This window comes from Ctenopharyngodon idella, chromosome 6 (genome assembly GCF_019924925.1).
Source record: "Ctenopharyngodon idella isolate HZGC_01 chromosome 6, HZGC01, whole genome shotgun sequence".
NCBI lineage: Eukaryota > Metazoa > Chordata > Actinopteri > Cypriniformes > Xenocyprididae > Ctenopharyngodon > Ctenopharyngodon idella.
In genome coordinates this window covers 12,218,405-12,233,959 of record NC_067225.1, presented here as the reverse complement: position 1 = coordinate 12,233,959, position 15,555 = coordinate 12,218,405, and the positions used below count along the sequence as shown (strand labels likewise).

At 38.8% G+C, this 15,555-nt stretch overlaps 2 protein-coding genes across 2 annotated transcripts in view; both read right to left on the bottom strand.

The window, feature by feature from the left end:
* Positions 1–1,202: 1,202 nt before the first annotated feature.
* Positions 1,203–4,978, bottom strand: LOC127513844 (heme oxygenase). Its single transcript, XM_051895935.1, has 7 exons — positions 4,855–4,978; positions 4,663–4,707; positions 4,313–4,424; positions 2,997–3,212; positions 1,830–2,102; positions 1,639–1,741; positions 1,203–1,557 (listed from the first exon to the last, which is right to left on the bottom strand). Exons 2-7 carry the CDS (start codon positions 4,701–4,703, stop codon positions 1,454–1,456), a joined length of 849 nt encoding a protein of 282 aa, XP_051751895.1. The 5' UTR covers positions 4,704–4,707; positions 4,855–4,978; the 3' UTR covers positions 1,203–1,453.
* Positions 4,979–9,085: 4,107 nt separating this feature from the next.
* Positions 9,086–15,555, bottom strand: part of LOC127514868 (protein-glutamine gamma-glutamyltransferase 5-like) — a 28,107-nt gene continuing 21,637 nt past the window's right edge. Inside the window, exons 9-17 of the mRNA XM_051898122.1 lie at positions 14,546–14,600; positions 14,271–14,370; positions 13,891–14,130; positions 13,747–13,806; positions 12,356–12,388; positions 12,046–12,252; positions 11,391–11,554; positions 10,944–11,080; positions 9,086–10,140 (exon numbers count right to left, since the gene is read on the bottom strand). Of these exons, the coding sequence (XP_051754082.1) occupies positions 9,990–10,140; positions 10,944–11,080; positions 11,391–11,554; positions 12,046–12,252; positions 12,356–12,388; positions 13,747–13,806; positions 13,891–14,130; positions 14,271–14,370; positions 14,546–14,600 (1,147 nt within the window). The 3' untranslated portion in view covers positions 9,086–9,989. The remainder of the gene's footprint in view (positions 10,141–10,943; positions 11,081–11,390; positions 11,555–12,045; positions 12,253–12,355; positions 12,389–13,746; positions 13,807–13,890; positions 14,131–14,270; positions 14,371–14,545; positions 14,601–15,555) is intronic.

The following is a 15,555-nucleotide window of genomic DNA, read 5'->3' as shown; positions in this document are numbered from 1 at the left end:
TGATCCATTTCTATCTCATACACCGCGGGTCCCCTTACATGTTAAGTCGCCATTTTCCGCAGGCATGTTTCTACAGTAGCCCTAAACGGACAAACTGCTCTACAGAGTGCGTTTGCTTGACTGGCTACTCTCTGCTGTCTCAGACGACGACATCTTTGTCCTGTGTTGGCCACTGTAGCTTCTCTATATTGCAATTCACAACCTCACCACTAGATGTCGCTAAAATTTACACACTGCACCTGTAAGAGAACATTCAATTTCATCATTCTTCAAACTTTATGGAACTTTCTGAAACAAGTAGTGACATTTAAAAAATGAACACAACTAAAATGATTCAGAAAAAAAAAAAAACGTTCAATGAACGATGCATGAATGTTTTTGTGCTAACGTTTTGAGAACATTATTAAAGACCAGATAACACTGAATGAACATTCTATTAATGTTACTGGAAGAATATTCATAACTTTGAGAGAACCTTGCCAGAACGTTTGCTAAAGTTCCGAGAACGTTCCCTTTTAGCTGGGAATATTGTTGGAATTACTTCAAAATGATTTTTTTTTTTTTTTCCCCCCCAGCTGATGAACAATAAAAACATTGACAGCCAATCAGAATTGTTCCAAGTTCAAAGAGCTCGAGCATTTAAAGCGCAGACAACAAAACTGCAGAACAATACAGTGCGTTTGTTTGGACACTAATATAGTTATTGTTCTTGGCGTGAATGTTAGTGCAAGAATAAGGAATTATGGCCTGTTAATAGGTTAGTTCACCCAAAAATGAAATTTCTGTCATTTATGTTGTTCCAAACCTGTAAGACCTTCGTTCATCTTCAGAATACAAATTAAGATATTTTTGATGAAATCCAAGAGGTATATGACTCGTCCATAGACAGCAATATAATCAACACTTTCAAGGTCCAGAAAGGTACTAAAGACCGTTAAAACAGTCATGTGACTGCAGTGGTTCAACCTTAAAGGATTAGTTCACCCAAAAATGAAAATAATGTCATTTATTACTCACCCTCATGTCGTGGTATTAAATTAACCCTTTAATACCACGAACGATAATGAACGCTGAGCTCTTTAAAGTTGAATGGATTCTGATTGGCTGTCAGTGTTTTTATAGACTACTACAAGGATATAGTTCTGAATATATAAAATAATAACAGTCCACACCACAATTATAAGCCAAGAAATCATGCAACGTTCAAGAACAGTAAGATTTTATTATAAAAATAAAATATTAACAATACAAATGCATATATACACAGTTACAAAAGATTCCGACAAAGGAAATTTTCCAAAGGATCTGTCATTTGAATAACTATGAACTAACATACAATCACGTTTATTATTGATGATATGATTAAATAACACATTTATTGTCTCCAACATGTGACTTCATGTTTAAAAAGTGCTAATGATGAGTGACATATTAAAGTGGTTTAAACGGGAGTTTAAAAGGCGTAGACCATCCCGACGGCCAGAACCACAGACACACCGAGCAGCGTCCGCAGGAACCGCGGCATCAGAGACGAGGAGCTCTGCAGCGCTTCATCACCTGAGGAGAACATGACAAAATACTTAAATCACGGCAGACCGAAACATGCATCCAAAGTACAAAAACGAGACGGTGTTTTACCTGCTGTCGTTGTTGTGTTCTGCTTGTGTTGTGTGTGTCTCTGTCTCATTTCATTTTCCGTCTCTGACACGCAGCTCACAGAGTCCTGCAGCTCGTTAAAGACCTGAGGAACAGAAAACAAACTGATCAGCTCATCCACAGCAGCTTCAGTCGCTCGTCAACGAGTGGAAGGAGCTCTGGCAATCGCTCACCTGGATGTTGAGCTCGAATGCGGTGACGGCCTCCTGCAGCACGCCGTTCCTCTGAGTCTCCGTCAGCTCGATGCTGTTCATGCGGCTCCTGTACAGCTGCTTGAAGAGGTTGGGGCTGCTCACACCAGGAAACGAGAAGAACGACAAGCCCTCTCCGTTCTTCAGCCCTAATGACTTCTGCGTGATGCGACCCAGCACCTGCCCGCCCGACAGGTCGCCGAGGTAGCGCGTGTACGCGTGAGCGACCAGATATTCAGGATGATCTCTGCCCACCTGAGACACAACACAACCGATTCAGAGCAAAGTCATGATACTCTCAAAGGACAGATAGTGTAAATGACCTACGACATCTGTGTCTCAAATGGGTAATAATTCACAATAAGGTTCCTTTTGTTAAAGGGATAGTTCACCCAAAAATGAAAACCCTCAAGCCATCCTAGGTGTATATGACTATCTTCTTTCAGACAAACACAATCAGAGTCATATTAAAAATATTCTGGCTCTTTCAAGCTTTATAATGGTAGTGAATGGGGGGTGAGATTTTGAAGCCCAAAAAAAGTCCATCCATTCATCATAAAATTAATCCATACGGCTCCAGGGGGTTCTGAAGCGAAGCGATGGGTTTTTTAAGAAAAAATATCCATATTTAAAACTGGCAAGTGACCTCTGACCCGACGTAGGATGTAGGAGTAGCGTAAGCTTAGACGCCTTTCGTGGTTCAAACAAATAGGGCTGTGCAACAAACTCACTTATATTGACATTTCTCTTTAAAAATTCTCATTTTAGACTTCTAATTTGTGATCGGTGTTTTGATTTGCTGTATCCTCTGTGCTTCCGCATTCGTCAATACGTCATGTTTTGGGACAGAAGTTACACTTCCACCGGAACTAGACTCACGTATGGCTGTTGCCAGAAGCTAGTTATTACACCTAGAGTCATATACACCTAGGATGGCTTGATGGCGAGTAAATCATGGGATAATTTTAATTTTTGGGTGAACTATCCCTTTAAAATTAGTTGACTACATTAGTTCACATGATCCAACACTTCTAAAGCATTTTAATTTTAAGCATGATTCTCAGTCAATGGCAATAATCCCAAAATGGCCAGATATCAATAGTCTCAGCCAGTACATCGAAACAGATGTTTTTGCAGCTCTGTGCTCACCTCTCTCAGTCTCTGGGCGTATCTCAGCGTGGCGGCCGGCACAGTGATCTTCTCCTTCCAGTTCTGGCCGTAGAAATGCTTCAGGTCTTTCTCAATGGACTCCAGCCGGGCCAGTTCCTGTGGGAAGTATATGGGAGCCACAGCATCATGGGAGGCGTTCCTGTCCAGCGCTTCCTCCAATGCCTCGTATATCTTATACAGCGAACACAAGAGCAGCTGAAATACAGAGCAGAAGAAACCAGGTTAGAGTCTACAGGGAATCAGTATGAAGACTAAATCTGACCAAATCTAAAGCTCTGTCTGTCGAGTTATTAATTAGGCTGGTTAAAAATCTAGTTGTGTTGGTGTGTTGTGATTGGTCAATCCAGTGTTCCAGTGGTGATAATGTCAGTAACAACAAATTAGGGTTAAAGGGTTAGTTCACCCCAAAATGAAATTTCTGTCATTAATTACTCCCCCTCATGTCGTTCCAAACCTGTAAGACCTTCATTCATCTTCAGAACACAAATTAAGATATTTTTGATGAAATCCGAAAGGTATATCACTTGTCCATAGACAGCAATATAATCAACACTTTCAAGGTCCAGAAAGGTACTAAAGACATCGTTAAAACAGTCATGTGACTGCAGTGGTTCAACCTTAATGTTACGAAGAGACGCGCAAAAAAAAAAAAAAACGACTTTATTCAACAATCTCTTCTCTTCTGTCATTCTCATAAACTGTTTACGTCCAGCGCTTCCAGGTTCTACGTCAGAACACAGACTCATTATTGGCCGGCTCCTGCGTCAAAATTACACGCATGCATCGTGCTGATCACATGATCAGCTTTGGCCAATACTGAGCCGGCATTCGGATGTAAACACGGAAGCCTTCACTGTGCTTACTGCGTCACCTGCGTAAGGATAATGACAGGGAAGAGAAGAGATTGTTGAATAAAGTTATTTCTGTTTTGTTTTTGCGCACAAAACCACTGCAGTCACTTCGACTGTTTTAACGATGTCTTTAGTACCTTTCTGGACCTTGAAAGTGTTAATAACGTCGCCATCTATCAGAGGTCAAAAATCTCTCAGATTTCTTCAAAAATATCTTAAATTGTGTTCTGAAGATGAACGAAGGTCTTACAGGTGTGGAACGATATCAGAGTGAGTAATTAATGACAGAAATGTTTATTTTTGGGTGAACTAACCCTTTAATACTAACGACTAACATTAGTTTACATGTCATGATTGACTGAAAGACATTTTTGACATTAGTGAATATAGGCACTTGCTGTGTGTCGCAGCCTGTCGTATAAAATACGCTGCAGTTTGAATTACTTGGTACTGTCGGAGGGACACGTTTCCTCTCTGGTAGCTCAGCATCAGCTCCGTGTTCTCGGCTCGCACATGACTGTCTTTAGTCGCAGCTTTGATCTGCTCTGATAGTTCACTGTGAAGAAACAGTTAAATTCACTGAACATGTAACACAATCACAATAAAGTCTACAGTAATACAGCTGCAGTTATACTGTCAGTAGCACACACCACAACAATCACACAACTACAACATCTGCAGCAGTGAGACGGACTGTCTGGGCTAAACAGCTGTCTGCACTTTTAAATATTCAGATAAAATTGTATAGATAGATAGATATATAGAAAGATATGAGAGCTGTCTGTTAGTATCACCTGTCTGTGATTGCGGTCTGTGTTTTCTCAATCGTCTCCATTTCTCTGAAAAACAAATCAAACACTGTATGACACTATTGAATTAAGTGAATAAAAGCATCTGATGCTGCTCATGTGAATATAACTGCATCATGAAGCAGACAGTACATTAAAAATCTCTTAAAAATCAAGGCAGACTCCAGGTTTACTCACTCAGTCTGTGTGTGTCGGTCCTCAGCAGATATCCTGAATGTGAGCGGCTCAAGATCTCTCAGTGATCTGAAATCCGAGTGCTGCTTCCTCCTCTTTTATACCTCTCTCTCTCTCTCTCTCTGAGTGTAACAGGAAGTCAACAGCTGCCCAGTTCAGCAGAACTCAAACAAAGGCAGGGAGAAAGGGAGGAGCGGAGCTAAACATGACACGACACATTCATCAGCTCAGAAGGAGGAGGAGAGATGTTGAAAACATGACTGAGGAAGAATTTCAATCACATGAGCAGCTACAGATGTTTACATGAAAGTGTAATATATGGGATTGTCTGTTCTCTAAATGTGATTAAAAGGCCTGTTTATTCATATTATTATTCACAATAATGTAAATGTTCATAGTTTGTAAATTCTGACCAAGCATATCTGTGTCTTATAGCCTACTTTATATATATATATATATATATATATATATATATATTCTCATTTTTATTATATGTCTTTGTTATATTTATATGTGTGCACTGGAAGCTTCAATACCAAGTTAAATTTTTTGCAATAAAGCTCTTTCTGATCCTGAAAAGTAGCCTGAAGAGATGTAGTTCAGTGGTCGTGATCAGCTCTAAAACACAATCAGTGTCAGAGAGAAAGAACATTATAATAGTTCAGATCAAGAGACTTTCTGCCTCACACAGAATAATATGGGTCTGTTATGAAGATCATCTTACATAAGAGCTACAGGTTAATAAACCCGCGTGATTTATTGGCTGTGATTTGCTGAGCGGCGATAAGAAACGCAGCAGTAAATCTAGACTGGAGCGTGACTCAGCCGAAAGTTGAAACCATGAGTCAGCGCGAACGCGCTAAACATGAGCAAGCAGAAAGTCAAGTAAACGTGAATCGACACAATCCAGAACTCTGAACCTGAGACGAGCTCTTTCAACACTGATTGCATGATTCATTATGCAAACACACACACACACACACACACACACACACACACACACATATGGGCTATATCTATCTATCTATCTATCTATCTATATATATATATATAGGTCACAGTTCAGTCTGGGTTGTTTTGACTCAAGTAGCTGCAATCTTCCCATCTTTGTGCCAGTTCTCCAGTAACCGTATTAATCTGACGCACAATGGCACATGTGGCTATGCTTAGTGACACATCTGGTGGCGCATCTAAGGGTCATCTCAATCAGCTCTGTAGGTGGTGATTCAGTATATCAAGTATTCGGACAAATTCGGACACTGATAAGGACAGAAAATACCCTGACTCACCACACACTGGGACACTAACGTCTTCATTGTACAATGTATGGCACTGTTTTTTTTTTTATCCATCCAGAGCTTTTGGGGGGGCTTAATGTGCTCAAAAACTCTTGAAAATTGGCACACATTAGGATGCCGCAGAGGCTGGTACCCGGGCGTGGTACAGGGGCTCTACAGCGCCCCTTTGAATGGGGTCCAAAAACTTGGTCCGTATATCAAACACACTTGCATGCATTAGTATGAAACTCGGTACACATATAGACCTCATCGGGCCTAACAACTTTCATGCTCTAAGTTATACGTCAGCACAACAGGAAGTCGGCTATTATGGGTTGTTTGAAAAACACATGCTCTGGAATTTGATATACTCCTCCTAGGCGATTAATCCGATCACCACCAAACTTGGTCAGCATGAAGTCAAGACATTGAGGATGTAATATTGCGAGCGGATTTTTGATATCTCAAATGGTTTGGCCATGGCGAGGCAACGAATTTATGGCGAGATAAGGGAAACAGGAAGTGTGTTTTAACTTCTGCATACATTGATTGATTTTTATGAAACTTCAGCTGTGTGTTGGGTGTAGGAGGTCGATCACATGGATGTGACTATTGTGAGTCAAAGTTATTGCGCCACCAACTGGCAGCAGGAAATGTGTCACTTTCGAAATGCTTTGAGATCACCCTCTTATTTTTACCTGATTTGCTTCAAACTTCATTAGAATAATGTCAAGACGTGGCGAATGTAGACCTGTGAAAAGATTTTTGATATTTTTCAGACACTGTTGCAATAGCAACAGATCAAACTTACAATATTTGTTTTGGATGCTTTTGAGACTCTTAGCATGCATCAAATTGCATAAAACTCGACACACGTGTCAGGATTGTCATCCAGTAGACAGGGGCAAAGCCTTAGAAACGGGCAGGGAGGAGGGCCTCTATAACGCCACCTTTTGACAAAAGTGGGGGGTTAGCTTAACCTACAGTCATCAGACTCGGTACACAAATTGTTCTCATTAAGCCGGACAACTTTCTAATTTACAGTCATTAGCTCCGACCAACAGGAAGTCAGATATTTTGGTTTGAATGTGGATTTTTCACATTCTCTTTCTCTGTCCCCCCCACTGTATCCAAAGAACTTGTACTGTGGTTATCCTCTGTGCCGCCAGAGAAGTGTTAACAAACAGCTGCAGGGTTTTGTTAACAGAAGTTATCCTCTACTTTGCTAGAGAAGAAGGTTCATCCCCTGTTAAGTCAGAGAAGGTTAACAGCTGTTACAGTGTGTTAGCAAATTGGTTCTCCTCTGCTTGCCAGGGAAGGTTGAATACATTATGATGTGTATTAACTAGGTTATCCTCTGCTCTGTCAGGGAAGGTTAACAACAGTCAATCTGTGTTAACAAATTTACAAGTTATCCTCTGCTTGGTCCATCTGCAACCCCCATAGTGCAGTTGAAAGCGATCAGTACAGCTCTAGGTCCTGAAACCATAGAAAGACTGGCTGAGAGTTTGCCATCAGTGCATGGAGTATTTTCTGAGTTTGGAGAGAGTTGTCCAGAAAAATGAAGATCTATGATATGTCTTTAGCTGAAGTCACCCAGCTAATGTTACAAATCTTGACATCAGATCAAATCTTGAGTCCGAATGAAATGATTTTGAAAGTGCTGAGTTTCAGCATTCCGGCAAAGGCGAATTGAGAGAAGGAGTTCTGAGAGTGTTACAGAACCTTGTTGGACCAAAGGTAGACTGGTCAAGGGTCACTAGTTGTGTACAGAAAAAGATGAAACTGTAAGTGAATACACTGAAAGATTTTGTCGTTCAGCTGCAGCATATAGTGGAATAGCTGACACTAGATGATAACGGAGCACTAGCTCCATGGTTTGATGGTCTTGTATCAGAATACAGAAATGCATTGCCTTTCTTAGACCTCACATGGTCAAATAGAACCCTGCTAAACAACTTGGACAGGTTAGCTACTTGGGAAAAAGACTCTAATGTCAAGGCAAGAGTAAAAATTGCAACAGCATCCTTTAAGGCCAACACAGAGAATCCAACAATAGATAAAAATGTTTTTGTGTTTGGGGAAACTGCACGTCATATTCAGGCTACACAAATAACACAATCTAAGAACCATTTCTGAATTATTCTAATGCTTTTTATGCATTAGAAAACGAAGACTTCACAATCTTATCAGCATGATGAATAAGATATATTAACTGGAATAAATTGAAAGGGAGCAGAGAATGTGACGGATCGTGAAGCTGTCCATAACTTGGGTCTAGCGTGAGTTTAAGCACTCCCACAAACACTCCCGTTAAAATCACGGAAGCTGACTACACTGCGACATGAATCTCTTTCATCGAATCTGCACTTTGTTGTTTATGACGAGTTTCAGTCAGAATTCAGTCAGAGAGCGCACACGCTGTACAAAACTCTTCGTTTCAGTGATGACTAATCTGAATGCCTCTGATTGGCCATCACATTCATAAGCTCAACAGAAACGTGTGTGATTGGTTATAATGCTCAATGCTCTGATGGAATGCCGCAGTGAATGAACTTTAAGTAGTTTGTTTAACCAATATGATCACTTAAACATATATTCTATTCTTTAAAAAGTCACAGTTACCTTTTTTATTTTTTATTCCATGGCAGAAATCAGCATTCCTATGTATAAATGAAAAAAATAACAGATGCACAATCCAGCACACATTCCTACTCCTCTTCTTCTTCCTTGTCCTGATCCATCTATTCCTCTTCCAGACATTATTTTTCCTCTCTCTGCTTGTCTGTGTTGTTCTGCATCCTCAAACAAAAAAACCCAAAACAATTCGGAGTCCTATTTTTCTGTGTATGTCCAAGTAATGAAAAGAACTTCAACACCTGACTATGCTTAAGGGGAATTTACAGTTAAGACCCAGGGACCAGAAATGATGAATAAAGACCAGGAGTCAGAGATGTAGTCAATTGAAGAAAAATGTAATGAAGAAAATAGTTTGTAGTTTCATTAGCAGAAGTCAGCTTCAATACTCGTGAGGAGTTCGTAGGCCACTCTGTTTACAAACTCAATACAGCAGAAATTATACTCTAACAAAGGTCACTAACTACATCATTACTATGTGAAAAGGATTCTGATTGGTTGAAACACATGTACGTTTAGTCTAAGAGAAACTCTTCAAGGATTATTTAGGTGACAATGAGATTAGAGTTTTGCACATGAAGTGTTCCTCCAAAAATGTATATCAACCCTCCTCAGCGCCAATATGTCTGAAGATGTCCATGTCCATTCTGTACTGGGTGCAGTTTTCCATCTCTCTGGAGTCCAGTCCTGCACAGATAGATACTAACACATGCACATAGAGAGAGGAAACATCTACTTCAAGGAGGAGTAGCTCTCAGACTCCCATTCGAATCAGTAATGAATGCAGTTTCTCAAAGAAAGAAGTTCAGACAATATTCAACTTTACTTTTTAATGTAGAAAAAAAGAGGCCCTGATGATCTTTGTGACTGAAGGCAGCCAAAGTGGGCCTGAGGAGTTAAAAACATGTGACCCGTGCTGGCAAAAGAAGTAAGAACTAATCTAGAATAACAATCATGTTCACACAGCACACACAACGCCTCTGCAGTTCAGATTTCTTAAAAAAAAAAAAAATCAGATTAAGTAACTTGTAAAGCGTTACCCCCAACACTGATGGTGGATGTTGCGCTAATTGTGTTTATAGTTTTGAAAATGTGACTACAGATTGGACAAAAGGATGTTAGCAACTGTAAAAAAAAAAAAAAAAAAAAAACTGTAATAGAAAGCAATCATTTCCAAAGGTGTTTCAGCCACTAGTACATCATGTCGAGGGTTCACAATCATCTTTAAACTGCTTGAACATTGACGGTCTTGAATCCACGGAGGATGATGGGCAGATTTGTCAACACTAAACTACCGTGAAGCATCTTGTCACCCGTCATCCTGGGAATGATACTGACGGGCCTCCAAATGGTTTCTCCAGGCTGGATCTTAAGGCTGAGATATAAAGCACAGGACATTTAAAAGATTAAAACAGGCAAGCATCACTGATTATACTGATCATGGTTAGAAATAGTAATTTACACAAAAAAGGGTGCATTGCATCAATAAGGATTAATCTCAAAGGCTTTTATTCACGCATTGATCAGCAAACATTCATATATCTCAACCGTACTTGCTTGATGCATGAGAACAAACTTATGGTAACTTGAGTTCCTGATCAATGTTGTGATATGTGAATAAAAGCCTAAATTAAATCTGTTCATCATATAAAACAACAATCGTGTCTCTTCAGACGACTTGGATTAAACCCCTCCATACATATGGATTTATTTTACCATCTCTTTATAAACATTTTGAAGCATCTGAGTTTTGGGTGAACAGACTTTCAATGGAGGGACAGAAATCTTTCAGATTTCATTACAAATATCAGTTACTTTCTCACTAAAGAAATGGAAGAAATGGAAGTCAGAAGACAGAAAGGGATGGCGCTTAAAGTGCTGTGTATAAGTTTTGGATATTAAATTACTTTCTCTCATACGAGAATGAGACATACGCTGAGACAATCTTTGATTTTTCTGAAAATAGTTACACTGTGATGCTTTCTAAACATTAATCTTGTCTGAACATCAACCAAAGATGTGTATTTTGGGCGGAGCTATCTGTTTGACTGACCAATGGCAGACAGGGATGTGTTTGGAAAACCTTTTGAAAAACAGTCACTGAACTTAATTGCATGGTTATTTTTGTGAATTTGTTTGGCAACCTCTCAGAAAAGAGCTATAAAAACTGAAATGTACCTGATCTGAACCTTCTCCTCTAAGAGTCCTGAACCCTCTATGGTGAGTTCACCGCTCACTGCAACATCGAACGTGTTGGTAAAAGTCACCATGGCAAGTTGCTGCTCATTGATGATGACCGAGCGCTTGTTTTGAACCTGGAAAAACAAAACAAAAAAAAAAAACACAGGGTTCATACCAAATTGCTTTAACTCAGTTCATTTTTAACGGCAATAAAAATCTTTATAATATCTTAAAAATCCTCATAATGTCTATAATTTTGGAGTAATACATGTCTTTATTAAGTAATGAAAAACAATCTGAAATGGTTTAATTTAGTCACAAAATGAACATCTTGCATTTGCAAACCATTGTAGGATGGGACTCGTTTTTGTCCACTGTGAATTGACTGGTATGAAAGGGGGTCTATATATATAAATGTAAGTGTCTATGATGGGCCACAAGTACATGTATTTGGAGGGCAGGGCTCTTGATGTGGAACTCTTCTGAAGCCAGCACTCTCTCCTCAGACTCCACATCCTCTATAACCACAGCCAGGTTAACCAGATGATCCTCCTTCACCTCCTTCTGCATGTACTCCTTGAAGGAGATCTCGTGTTTTACAGCCATGGCTGGTGGAGAACAACAAACAGGAATCATGGAGATGACTGCGCAATCCCCAACAAATCATTTCAACACATTTTGGTGGTATTCAAAAATTACGTAGTCCAATAATAGTTCAAGGTCAAGTTGGGTGCATTGCATTGTGGGGTTTTATGGCCTGTTTTCCCAAAAGATAGAGACTGTAATTTTCTAATTTTTGCTGCAAAAAGCAAAATCTGTAATTTTTTGTTTTGTTTTGTTATCTTGTTGGGCTTTATTTTTTAAATTGTGGCAATTCGTTTGGCTGTACTGCTCAGCAAACTCTTTTTACTTCTTAAATTTCTTAATATCCAAAAGAAAAAAAGACTCTCGATAAGATTGCGGATCGAGATCCTGCCTGAAATAAATTATGATATTTTTGAAAACATCTGCAGGTTCAAATTTCTGGTTATAAGTAGGCTACATTTTAAACTCATTTTAAGCAGTTTTTGTTGTTCAGTATAGGTCACAGAACTCTTACATTCATACGGGCCGATCTCCAGATCATTGTCAGCCTTCCAGAAGGCTTCTTTGGGATTGCAGTTGTACTCTTTGCTCTGAGCATTCACATGTTTTCTCAGCCTTTTCAGAACATTCCTTTTATTAATGATTATGATGTTGAAAGAAATGTTTTCTCCGACTATGGGAGCTTTCAAGAGATGGAGAGAAACTGCAATGCCCCCAGGAACTGCATGAAAAGAGACACAAAGTTAAATGTTAGATCACTGTGTTCAGTCATATTACTCAAACAAGCAGCAGTGTTTATGAGGGCGGAAAATGCTAGAACATACCAAGATTCCCCAAATCACCTCCAGCATCTGAAACTAGAAGAGGGTATTTGTAAAATGTAGATGAATAACAAAAAATAAATAAATAAAATAATAAATATTTATATTAAATATTACTATTATTTTTATTGCTGTATTCTATCTATCTATCTATCTATAAATAATTTATTTTTCATGCATTTATATATTTGTATTAATTACAATTGTGTATGCTTGCAACAAGACAAATAATAGATTATAATAAAAAATGAAATATACATGGAACACACAGACACACAGACACACAGACACACACACACACACATTACTCAAACAAGCAGCAGTGTTTATGAGGGGGGAAATGCTAGAACTACCCTGATTCCCCAAATCACGTTTAGCATCTGAAACTAGAAGAGAGTATTTGTAAAATGTAGATGAATAACAAAAAATATATAAATAAAATAATAAATATTTATATTAAATATTACTATCATCATTATTGTTGTATTCTATCTATCTATCTATCTATCTATCTATCTATCTATCTATCTATCTATCTATCTATCTATTGTTACGTGTGGTGCTGCAGGGATCAGGCAATACACGGAAATCCACAAAGTAAGGGTCTTTAATTAACGTAGGAGCAGGAAACAACACAAACACACAGAAGGCTAACAATATAACGGACCAAGAGTGCAGGGAGTGAGTCCAACTTAAAGGGAGTGCTGACGAGGACAACAGGTGCTGGGAATCCGGGGAGATGGCGGGAAGACTGATGAGGGAAGTGCAAACAGGAGTGCGGAACAGGAGGATTCTGGGAAACGGAGTCCGGGCAGGCGTGGATGTGACATCTATCTATAAATAATATATTTTTCCTGCATATTTATATATTTTTATTAATTACAATTGTGTATGCTTGCACCAAGACATTTTTATCAGGCATGTTTATGTTCAGTTATTTCAGTATTTTCAGTTTAATGGCAATAAATAGTGAAATTACTGAGCCTAAACATAGGAGCCTGATAAAAATACTCGTTTTAGAAGAAAATTTCAGATGGCACTTAGAGGCTTTGCTCTTCTCTCTCTCTCTCTCTCTCTGTGTTTTCCATGTATTTTTAATTTTTTAGTATTATTTTTTATTTGTCTTGGTGCAAGCATACACAATTGTATTTTGTGACTGATTTCCTTTTTTTATATCTCTCTTGTTGAAAAGTATCAATAAAAAGAGATATAATTGATTATTAATATGATTTTAATGGACATTGAGTAAATTTATCAGTCACGTGTGTCAAAATGTTTCCTCAAAGTCTTCCAGAAACCTGTTTAAGAACGAATGTTTTTTTTACAATTATTATTTTGGTGATGTTGATACTAGTTAGATGAATTATAATAAATGGAATGATAAAATGGCTTACATTTGGCGCTTTGCAGTTCAACTTTCAAGGGCGCGCTGAAGCATTCAGTTCTCAAGATATCTAAATGTGAAAGAAATTAGAGGTTTGAATAAAGATTTATTTAGAAGTAAGTATTTTTTTCTGTCATTCTCAGTTTTCTCTTACCCTTCTTAGGTTTGTATTCTGCCGTGATGTCCTGCATTTTCTTGGATCCGGGATGTTTGGTACAGATCAGGACTCCAACTTTGTCCTTTTTAACAGTGCATGATAATCTCTTCCCATTTCTCACCATTATTTCATGCACATCTGCATTCACTTCTGCATAAACGAACGGTACATCGAATGGCATGTCCACCTTCTTCTCAGAAATGGCTTTAACAGAAGCAGGGCCACAGCGGAATATTCCTGTGACAGAGAATCATTCATTTGGTGTTTTAGCATAAAGAGCATTATACCCCTGCTGAAAAATTGATTTTTTATTTTTTTGGCACAGATTAAATGCACATGAGTTTTCTATATGCATTAAAATGGCCGTAATGACCGACCCTTGCTCTTCTCTTGAGGTGTGGGGTCAAGAACCTGCCAGCCATCATAACCTTGACCCAGATCAGGCCTCTTCATCCAGCTCTCCACCCACACAAGTTCCTGAAACAGGCCAAGCATTTTGCCTTAGCATGCATCAAACATCTATTTCACGATATTACTGTTTTTACTGTATTTTTTATCAAATAAATGCAGCCTTGATGAACATAAGAGACTTCTTTCAAATGCATTTCAAAATCTTACCGACTCCAAACAAAACGGATGAACTGCTTCTCACCTGCACAAATAGGAACTTTTCAAACTCGGCTGCATTGTGCTTCACTGAAACCTGGCTGAGTGAAACCATTCCAGACATTGTGCTACATCTGCAGTTGTTCCGAGCGGATCACGTGCCATTAAAGGCACAATATGTACGTTTTTGCTGCCAGAGGTCACATTTTCAAAACAATAACAAAGGTGAAGCGTGATTACGCTATGAAGGAGAGTGGAATGATGGGAGATGTCGTTTTCACCATGCAGAGAAGAATGGATTTGTGTTCAAATGATTTTGTGGGTTTATGCTGCACAGTTTTACGTGTTTAAAACAATCGTATTAAAAGTAAATTTGAACGAACCCACAGTGCAAGTAATGGCTAAATATATGTGTGCAACACATACTGTATTTCATTTCACTGCCATAGACTTGTTCACCAGACTTGATAAAAAGCGTTACTGAAGTACAAACAAACTGCAATATAACTCTATGTCTCGGTCAAGTCCAAGTTTGTCGCGATGCTTTCTCCATCTTGACAACGCCACACCGATATTGATCCTTGTTTAATTTCTCTGTTTGTCCCAAAGTCTGCTTGCCTCAGTTGATCTACATTTGCGTTTTTTTTTTTTTTGATTGTCTGTACTCGTCAATGAATAATCGTGATCCATGATGACTGAACAACACAACAGTGGCGTGCTAGATGCTGTATAACCAACACTTTTGCATTTGTCCACGTGAGTCGCCATGGTTTCTACAAGCAGAAACCGAGGATAGCATGGATATTAAACTTTACCTCATGTAAACGCAATACTTCAGTCAAACGAATGCGATTAAGCTCATAATCGTAGTACCCATAATTGCATTAAACTAGGTGGTGTACGCCGATTTTAATAATAAACAGGCATGTAAACACCTTAATCGCATCATTACCACTCTGACCAAAGTGCACATGTGCTTGGACGTACACGGACGCCGTGTGTTGTTCACACAACTTCATGAATGAACTCTGTGGCATTATTCTTAAATTTTCTCTT

Bases quoted from the DNA above. Each gene is read 5' to 3' on its own strand.
- LOC127513844 (XM_051895935.1), bottom strand. From the start codon at position 4,703: ATGGAGACGATTGAGAAAACACAGACCGCAATCACAGACAG. The intron at 4,425-4,662 runs GTGATACTAACA...GTTTCTTCACAG, and splicing joins CAGACCGCAATCACAGACAG to TGAACTATCAGAGCAGATCA. The intron at 3,213-4,312 runs GTAATTCAAACT...TCTGTATTTCAG, and splicing joins TGTCCCTCCGACAGTACCAA to CTGCTCTTGTGTTCGCTGTA.